The following is a 9,497-nucleotide window of genomic DNA, read 5'->3' as shown; positions in this document are numbered from 1 at the left end:
ACTTCAAAATGAGAAACATAGTACACATGTGAGTGATTATAAAGGATTTTGTGTGTGGCAATTTGTATAAGAATTGTGTGGAAATACCTAATCTTGCTATAAGCTTTACATGGAACCCACATTCCCACCTATTACTGTTAGGTTGGCAAGCATTTTGTTGGTGGTAGGGTTGTTGCTCTTCTGGTTTTACTTATAAAATAAGCATTTTATTAATTGTTATTTAAGCAAAGCCAGAGGAATGTTGAGCCAATATTAACCAACTGAACTTTGCTCAATTGACAGTTGAAGTTTGGCTGCCGAAAGAAAGAGGGTTCCTCTATTGTCCTCCATAAAAATGGGATTTAGAACGAAATGCCAGCTTAAAGTAGTACCTCAGGTAGGGCAGACCACCCACCATGGCCAGGTTGGAGATATAGGACTTTCTTCAAGATTCATCATTATGAGTTCATGAAGAAAAAAATACAGATACAATTGAATTGAATAACGTTTATGAATTATGACGATTGTAGCGATAGGTTACCAAAGAGAGATTGGAGTTTCAGATCTTTTATGTAGGAAGTGGCATTGGCAATTAAACGACTCCTACCAATATAGGTAAGGTGCTTCTATTTACAGTTATACATTCACAATTTCCCATCATCCGTTTTGAAGGTGGATGAGATTAAAAACATCCCCATTTGAATAGTTGAGATATTTGAATGGCGGGCATCTTTCATCATTTATGTCAACAAGAAAGATGGGGCTGAGTACGAACCTGTATGAATGAACTAATGCTCTACTTCAAATGACAATACTTGCAGCAAAATAAAGCTCGTTACCAGATATCAACACAAACCGTCATTACAAACATACAGTTCATTATGGAGCTAGCATGTGGATTAGAGCGACTCTCAACTAGAAAAGACCGCAATATATGCAAGCTGAAAGGTTGTAGATTTTCAATACTTTCTGAAAGTAAGATTCAGGCGGCCAGGCTGGAGCTTTGTTTCTTCCAGTAGGGTCTTAGGAGCAGTATTTGGCTGTATAGAAGCTACACCGTGAAAGATATGTCTTGATTCTCCACCAAATATGAGAACATCTCCAGATTCCAGTGTAATCTTCTTTGCTAGTTCAACATCCCTTTGATCACCATACAAGAATTCTGCAGCATCTCCAATGGAAAAAGAGACAACAGGCAACTGCTTACGGAGACTTTGTTCACTTTCATCACGATCCTGTAGGAAGCAAGGCCATAAGATGTTATGAAGAAGCTAAAGCACTCGTGAAGTTACAAAACAATAGTTTTTGTAAGGTTAAAAAACAATGGGTGAGGAATTTGGTTATGTGGTAGTCTTCTAGAGCCTGTTTAGCATACAACTATGGCAACATGGACAAGATTACTTAGGTGCCAACCTGATGGAGACCTAGTCGCCCAGTTGATGAGTAGAAGTTCACAAGGCAAATGTCTGGGGTCATCCGAGGAAGTATGTATTCAGAATTGCTAGCTTTAGAATCCTTTCTGATAAGGGAATGGCTGTCTTTTATTGCATTTTCAACCAACCGAAAGAAATCAACAGGAATAAATGGAGGTTTAGCACCATCATGAGGGCGGTGATCTCCATATTTGCTAGTCTCAGGATCCCAATTCTTACCAAGGCACATCATCATCAAATTCAGTTTTGCTCCATCACGGTAACCAGGTTTGTAGAAACCTCCAGGACCCAAACCCAGGTCTCGGCATAGCTTCACTATCTTGATCTAAAAGAAGCCAGAAACAGAAAATATCACAATCAATAAAGTACCAAGGGATTTTCATATATCATTCACAAAGATCCAGATTGGTAAAAGAATCACGTTGGAAGTAATAGTTTTATGGTACTGATAAATCCCTAGAGAGAAATCTCCAAATCTTCATTACTTTCACACCAATGAGAGGTTCTTGTCAATATAACATCAGGGGAGAAAGATTAAAAGGCAAAAGTATCATAGGAAAAAACAGAAATAAAAGAAGCAAAAAGCAGCACCTGGTCACTGGTAGAAATGTAACTTTTAAGAAGAACCATTCCAGACTGTAAAACAATTTCAATTGGTTGTTCCATGGAGCGCTTGATTTCATTCTTCCTTTCTCTATTCTGTACAAGAAGAGAAGTCTTTAGAGTAACAGCACCGCTGGCTTTGGTTGGGCACAAATCAAAAGAAGAGTCTACTGCTTTGTGTTCAGAAAGCTCTGGTTTTTGATGGCCAAATGAACTTATAGGACTCTTGATAGGGAACGGCTTGTCTTTGGCTTCTGATTTAGATTGCATATGATTGTCACTACCCCTTGTCATCTTCCTAAAGTTTTCTCCAATCTGCATTCTCTCTACTCCCTTATGCAAATTGTGGGAAAGATTAAGACTAGACAATGAAGAAATGTCCCCTATATGGCCCGAATCTGAGGCAACTGAGCGCTTTACTTCTTTTGAATTAACTTCCACAAACTCAGTTGAGTTGTGTCCTTCCTTCAGTTCCACAGCATGAGAAAGTGCATCTTTTCTTTCAGATGGATGCCATTCCTTCTGATTTTCTTGACTCCAGACAGGTTTATGCTCAGGATGCTTTGAAGAGCTACACGGAAACATGTCCTGGGGACTTCCCATTTCACCTGTTGACGAACCCTCCTTGTTACCAGAAAAGTCATTAGCAGAAGGTCCATGAATTCCAGCTCCAGGCTGCTGTTTGATCGCCATTCCTTCCAATTTTCTTTCAGATGGAGGCCATTCCTTCTGTTTCTCAGCTTCAGAAAGTGCATCTTTTCTTTCAGATGGATGCCGTTCCTTCTGATTTTCTTGACTCCAGACAGGTTTATGCTCAGGATGCTTTGAAGAGCTACACGGAAACATGTCCTGGGGACTTCCCATTTCATCTGTTGACGAACCCTCCTTATTACTAGAAAAGTCATTAGCAGAAGGTCCATGAATTCCAGCTCCAGGCTGCTGTTTGATCGCCATTCCTTCCAATTTTCTTTCAGATGGAGGCCATTGATTCCGATTTTCTTGACTCCAGACAGGTTTATGCTCAGGATGCTTTGAAGAGCTACAAGGAAACATGTCCTGGGGACTTCCCATTTCATCTGTTGACGAACCCTCCTTATTACCAGAAAAGTCATTAGCAGAAGGTCCATGAATTCCAGCTCCAGGCTGCTGTTTGATCGCCATTCCTTCCAATTTTCTTTCAGATGGAGGCCATTCATTCCGATTTTCTTGACTCCAGACAGGTTTATGCTCAGGATGCTTTGAAGAGCTACACGGAAACATGTCCTGGGGACTTCCCATTTCACCTGTTGACGAACCCTCCTTATTACCAGCAAAGTCATTAGGTGAAGGTCCATGAATTCCAGCTCCAGGCTGCTGTTTGATCGCCATTCCTTCCAATTTTCTTTCAGATGGAAGACATTCCTTCTGTTTCTCAGCTTCAGAAAGTGCATCTTTTTTTTGAGATGGACGCCATTCCTTCCGATTTTGACCGATCCACATGAACAAAAACCAGTTGGTCAGCTCAACTCCAAAACCATGTACAAGATAAAATAAGATACACAATGTAAACTTTAAATGGATCTTTCTTCAGATGACTTTGCAATCCAAGTTTCGTTGAACCACTTAAAAATACAGAAAAGTGAAATGGAACTACTCTTTCAAGTGAAGGAACTGAAGTTAACAAATCCCAACCAAGTACTGCGCTTCATCATAACTCATTCAAGTAGCAACCCTGAATACAGAGACTGTGGAACTTAAAGTACAGAATCAATTCAAACCAAAACCAGTCAAAACACCAATACCAAAGTAACCAATTTTAAACTATACAAGACCACATGCTTAAATACTCTTCTGATCAAGCCCAATTTTTATAGGTCATTCTAAGCAAAACCCAAAATTCCCAAATATGCGAAAAGCTCCAAACTTTTCAACCATCATACACAGTTATTTCCAATATATCATCAAAAACCTACAGAATTGGCCACTTCCATTGTGACATAATGCATGCAGGTAAGAAGTAACATCACCTATAAGCATTCAAACAGTACCCAAAGAAAGAAGGAGTGTTTTACTTGAATTTATCAAAGAAAGTAAGAGAAGCAAGCACAAAAGTAACAAAAAAAGTTGGAAATTGAAAAGCCCAAAATATGTTAGGGTTTGTAAATTACATAAGTGGAGCGCTGTGGCTGAGAATGTCGACCGCCTCGGGGGTTTCCTCGGCCTTGGCCGCGATTCCCAGAGCCTCGTCCGCCTCGTGGGCTTCTTCCTCGAGCTTGATCGCGATTCATGGAGGTCGCTCGATCGCTCTGAGCTGATCAACTTGGCGGGAAAATGCTGCGGTTGCTTCTGCCTGAAAAGTAAGGAAAGAGGAAAGGAGGTTTATATAGAAGGAATTTGTGAATTTTTTTTTTAAAAGAAAAAAAAATGTTTTTGGGCAAATGAGACTTTTCAGTTACCAAGTAAAAGAAAAAGTAACATTGGAGGCCAAAAGATGATGTTCACCAATCACCATTTCCTTCACCTTCTCTATTCATTTTGATTTGGACTGTCAATGTCGAGGACTTGGGGATCAAGACTATGCTATCACTCCTATTCCAAATTGCATTCTTGTTTATTAAGGAAAGCTTGATTGATTAGGAAACTAATTGGGCAAGGAACAAGAATAACTTCGGCCTCAAGTCACATATGAAATTGCATTGATCATGAAAAAAAGTCAAGTCCTAAAGCAAGATAAAGTATTACAATATATAGTTTTAGATTACCATGTGTTCATAGTTCAGATCAATCTGACCGGTTCACATGATAATTTTTTTTTTTGGGTATTAGGACTAATTTCTTCTCTAAATTTTGCATTGTTCGGCAACATCAGAGTTGTTGTATACAAGAGAGGAACTGAGAGAAATTTTGATCATGCGAACTAGCCCCACAACTCATGTAATGAATGAATGGATAAATCAAGACTCACATAGCTAGCAGAGGTTCAGCCGACTAATGTTTAAGTTTACAACTCATTTAATATCCTTTCACCAACCAAAACTCCACCAGTTTCAATGAGAATTGAACTTGAGTGACCATATTAACACCAAAATAAGTTACAAACCCACCAAACATTTCAGTTCACATAACAAGAACTTATTGTGGATTTGTTTGCCAACATATTTCTTTTTCTTTTTATTAACTGCATTAACTTCTATCTAAATGTCACAATTTTATTGAATTGAGATACTACTTGCCAGTACCATAAAGCACATTATCCATATCCTTCTATGTAACGTTATTTGAAGACATTGCTATTAGATTAGTACATACCATCATTCAAATTTGTACCAAAAAGTGCAGTACTATTTGATCTAGTGGTATTAGTTTTTCTTTTGTAAGTCGAATGTCGTATGTTCGGCTCACAAAAAGCTAGTTGTTGATATAATTAAAAAAAAATTCTACAAAAAAAAACTTTATTTAAAATTTTCGTACTAAGTCTTCTAAATTTCAGAATTGACGGTAGTACTATAGATTAAAAAAGTTATTATTTGTGTTGGGTGGGATCTCATAATTAAGTAAATGTAAATCATGTCTTTAACTAATTGTTGTGCACTGGGAGTCAGGTTGAGTTGACTCTAATAGGTATCTCAAAAAAAAAAAAAAAATTACGAATGGTAGAAGTAAAAAATGACCTCAAGAAACTGAGTAAAAAAAAACAAGGTAATTCGCCTCTTCGTTGAAAAAATGGTAAAGACTTGTTGTTGACCATGTCTTGATGGGTTCGACCCGACCCGACCTATCATGCTGTCCCTTTGAAATTTCACCTTTGGCTTCCTAAATGTACAACCTGTAACACTTGAGAGATCGTAGATTGATACAACAAACCCACCCCTCATTTATAAAACCCTAATCTCACCTTCTCTCTCTTCTCGCTCCGATTACCCCATCGTCCCCCGATCAATCCCATAAACCAGGTATTATTTGCTACGAATTTATGTTCAAATTGCACTCTCCGGGGTCAAATTTCTCAGATTTATCATAAAGGTTTTGGCTTTTTGCAGTGTTGATCATGATTTAAGAGAAATCTGTGTGAAATTGGTGTCTTGGGTACTTTTGGGGACAATGGTCTTGGATGGTTTAAGGGTTGGGGTTAGATCTTTGATGCCAGCTGGGTTTTTGATAATGGCTGTTCTATCAATGTTTTAGGGCTAATCCAAGTTAGTCACATAAGCAGAATTGGGTCTTTCTTGGAGTTTGTTATGTTAGATATGGGAATTGGGTTTTTGTGACCATAGATTGTTCTTGCATGTGTCTCTTTGATTGTTGCAACTCAAGCTAGAACTGTTATTGGCATAGAAAAGACTGCATGTTAAGCTTAATATAGGGAATTGACTGGATATGATTCAGATTAAGCAACTTGCATGTGTTAGAGATTTAGAGGCTGTGCTGTATAGAAGCAGGAGTTAGACTGAATTAAACATAAGAAATCCTAGAATTATCAAATAGAGGATTTGCTTGATCCATTTTCTTGTCATCTGCATCTAGCGGTTTCTCACGTGAAACCTCTCTTGGCAGGGGGCATATAACAGTTATTTTTGCATTGCTGGGAAGTGGGGAAGTGAAGATGGTGAAGCTGACGATGATTGCTCGTGTTACTGATGGTCTTCCACTAGCAGAGGGACTGGATGATGGCCGTGATATTAAGGATTCGGAATTCTACAAACAACAAGTCAAGGCTCTATTCAAGAACTTGTCAAGAGGCCAAAATGAGCCTTCAAGGATGTCAGTCGAAAGTGGACCTTATATATTCCAGTATCCTTGAGTCTTTTTGGCTTTTCTTCTGAAATGCATTTAACCTGTATTCATTACATTTCTGGAATGGATACAAGTACAATATACTATAGATTCATGCAGTCTCTTTATAGTTCCTGTACAGTAGTCTGGAGATATCAGCACAAAATGATAAATCTTTCTTTATAGTTATAGCTACAACTTATGGAATCTCTTTACCTTGCTGATGACTTTCTTTTCTGCTGCTTTGGTGAATGTCATTTAACTTAACTCTAGTAGTAGCAGATACTACTTTTGCGTCATGTAGCTGTAGTGGTCACAGAAATAATCTGCTTATCTTTGGTGGTCTGAGATATAAGAGGCATTGTGGTTACTGGTTCTCTGAACTTAGATTTGTGTGCCTTAACGAAGCATCATTCCTGTTGCAAAATCAGTTTGTAGTTTCTGGTCATTTAGTATATCGGACCTAAATGTTGCCTAAATATGTTATATAGTTAATTAGCTTAAGGCCACTAGATCTATATTTTTCTAAGCTTTTATTTTGTAAATCAGGTCATTGTGAGCTATACATGCAACCTTTATGGTAATACCTTTTGCAGTGTGCTACTGGTGACTTTTTCAATAACATTTTGTTTTTCAGTTCTTGCCTTATCAATGTTGTATTATGATTCTTCTTGTCTGTGGAAGAGCATACATCTGTTGGCTTTGCCTTGACCTTTGTTCTTAGTTATATCATTGAAGGACGTGTCTGTTACTTGACAATGTGTGACCGAGCCTATCCAAAGAAACTTGCCTTTCAGTATCTCGAAGATCTCAGGAATGAATTTGAGCGTGTTAATGGAGCCCAGATTGAAACTGCTGCAAGACCATATGCTTTCATTAAATTCGGTAGGTTTACTGCCATAACTTAAAGTCTTTCATATGTTATGTGGAATTCTGTACTTTTGCCTTATGTTTTGGTGCTTCTTTTTCTGAGTTTGATTTCCTTTTACTTTTTATGTTTAAAAGATACATTCATACAGAAAACCAAGAAATTGTACCAGGACACTCGTACTCAGCGGAATATTTCAAAGTTGAATGATGAACTCTATGAAGTCCACCAAATAATGACTCGCAATGTTCAGGAAGTTCTTGGCGTCGGTGAAAAGTTGGACCGTAAGTTATTTCTGTTTGCTTCTAAATGGAAGGTTTTGGCTTGTGTATAAGTGATAAAATAGCTCCCAAATTTCAATTTTGCAGAGGTCAGTCAAATGTCCAGTCGTTTAACATCAGAGACTCGTGCCTATGCTGATAAGGCGAGAGACTTGAATCGACAGGTTAGTGTTTCGGATTACGGATTATCTTATTTGATTTGTCTATGATAGCAAGTGGTTTATACCAATCAAAATTATAGATTGCAGTCTTCTGAATTGTTGTGTTTAATATGATTATGATTTCCATGGTACTTGTATAAACAATGTTGCATGCAAGTTCTCCAGTACTATACTCTTTGTTTCAAGTTCAAATCACGTTTGTATGGTTTTTGTGTTTTATGGTGGCATACCGGTGCCTCTGGGTTTAAAATCACTTGTGCCTGATGGAGGTGATGTATGCTTTTGCTATTGCTAAGCTTATTTGGGTCATATGTAAAGTTCAAAAGGAGTAGTATGTGTAGTTGATATTTAATTCATTATCTTCACTTAATTGCAGGCTCTGATCCGTAAGTGGGCTCCTGTTGCCATTGTTCTTGGAGTTGTTTTCCTTGTTTTCTGGGTCAAAACGAAGCTGTGGTGATCAGATTCAACTTTTCTGAAACTTGTGACAATTTCATGGGGATCCTGTTTGTTGTTGTGACTGCTTCCATCTGGTACAGTCATGCAGACTTTTGGGGCTTCAGATTGGCCCTTATCCTCAAGTGAGAGATTTAAATGACGTTTCGGGGTTATTTTTGTTGGTCATGGAGTTCGATGAAGAAAATTAGTTCTGTAAGAACCTCTGCTATTGGGGACATACCCACTATATGGAAGAGACTCAGGAACAGATCTAGGAGTCAAATCTTATCATACAACTCGTAAAAGAGGATAGTTTCTCATTTATATATACATTGTCAATTTTATTCTCGCTTATTCTGTCTACTATTATTTGTGATGATTAGTTGATTACCATATGAGAGGACTTATCAGGCTCTGTTCAATCTGGTTTACACTCGTTCATGCTGTCCGTAATCTTGTGTGATATGTACTTAAGTGCTTTGCACAGATCTGCATCAGCCTATTTACTCATTTAAAATAAAATGAAGAAAGCTTTCTCAAGGAGATCAAGCTTGTGGGATCATTCAAATGCTTAGCCATGTGACACGAGCTTGCACTTGAGAGTTCTAAGTGCCTGGAACTTTCTGCTTGTAAATGTTTAACATGATCCAGTCCTCCAGGTCAATGCATCATCGTTAAAGCAAATCACAGTGAACCTATTACACACGACGCAGCCTAGATGACATTTCTGACAAGTTGCATGATCCTCAAACACGATTCCCATTGACCACCGTATGCAATCAATTGCTTTCGAGAATCTGAGATGAACGGGCGATTTTATAATTTACTATTGTGAATAAGGAAGATCATCCAAAACAAAAATGTTATTGATAAAAATCAAGGAAAAACTAACCAAGAAAAATCACCAAGCTAACGAGGGTAACATTATAGGAAGACTAATTATTGCTCTAGGAGCCAGAGGATTCGAGGACATGAGAACATT

At 38.1% G+C, this 9,497-nt stretch overlaps 2 protein-coding genes across 2 annotated transcripts; one reads left to right on the top strand and one right to left on the bottom strand.

Moving 5' to 3' along the window:
• Positions 1-743: 743 nt before the first annotated feature.
• LOC112189123 lies at positions 744-4,369 on the bottom strand. The gene is made up of 4 exons (XM_024328394.1): positions 4,163-4,369; positions 2,004-3,470; positions 1,393-1,737; positions 744-1,214 (listed from the first exon to the last, which is right to left on the bottom strand). Exons 1-4 carry the CDS (start codon positions 4,280-4,282, stop codon positions 939-941), a joined length of 2,208 nt encoding a protein of 735 aa, XP_024184162.1. The 5' UTR covers positions 4,283-4,369; the 3' UTR covers positions 744-938.
• A 1,421-nt stretch (positions 4,370-5,790) lies between these two features.
• Positions 5,791-8,946, top strand: LOC112190440 (25.3 kDa vesicle transport protein). Its single transcript, XM_024329869.2, has 6 exons — positions 5,791-5,947; positions 6,549-6,785; positions 7,492-7,652; positions 7,773-7,919; positions 8,004-8,080; positions 8,454-8,946. The coding sequence occupies exons 2-6, from the start codon at positions 6,598-6,600 to the stop codon at positions 8,535-8,537; spliced, it is 657 nt and encodes a 218-aa protein (XP_024185637.1). The 5' UTR covers positions 5,791-5,947; positions 6,549-6,597; the 3' UTR covers positions 8,538-8,946.
• The last annotated feature ends 551 nt before the right edge of the window (positions 8,947-9,497 follow it).

The sequence above is a fragment of the Rosa chinensis genome, chromosome 2 (assembly GCF_002994745.2).
Source record: "Rosa chinensis cultivar Old Blush chromosome 2, RchiOBHm-V2, whole genome shotgun sequence".
Lineage (NCBI taxonomy): Eukaryota > Viridiplantae > Streptophyta > Magnoliopsida > Rosales > Rosaceae > Rosa > Rosa chinensis.
The sequence above is the reverse complement of the archived record's forward strand: the minus strand, read 5'-3'. Positions and strand labels throughout refer to the sequence as shown.

Coding starts and splice junctions, on each gene's coding strand:
- LOC112189123 (XM_024328394.1), bottom strand. CDS start 4,282: ATGAATCGCGATCAAGCTCGAGGAAGAAGCCCACGAGGCGGACGAGGC. Junction 3,471..4,162: donor AGCCACAGCGCTCCACTTAT/GTAATTTACAAA, acceptor CAAAATCGGAAG/GAATGGCGTCCATCTCAAAA. Junction 1,738..2,003: donor ACATTTCTACCAGTGACCAG/GTGCTGCTTTTT, acceptor GGCTTCTTTTAG/ATCAAGATAGTGAAGCTATG.
- LOC112190440 (XM_024329869.2), top strand. CDS start 6,598: ATGGTGAAGCTGACGATGATTGCTCGTGTTACTGATGGTCTTCCACTA. Junction 7,920..8,003: donor CGTCGGTGAAAAGTTGGACC/GTAAGTTATTTC, acceptor TCAATTTTGCAG/AGGTCAGTCAAATGTCCAGT. Junction 8,081..8,453: donor CGAGAGACTTGAATCGACAG/GTTAGTGTTTCG, acceptor ACTTAATTGCAG/GCTCTGATCCGTAAGTGGGC.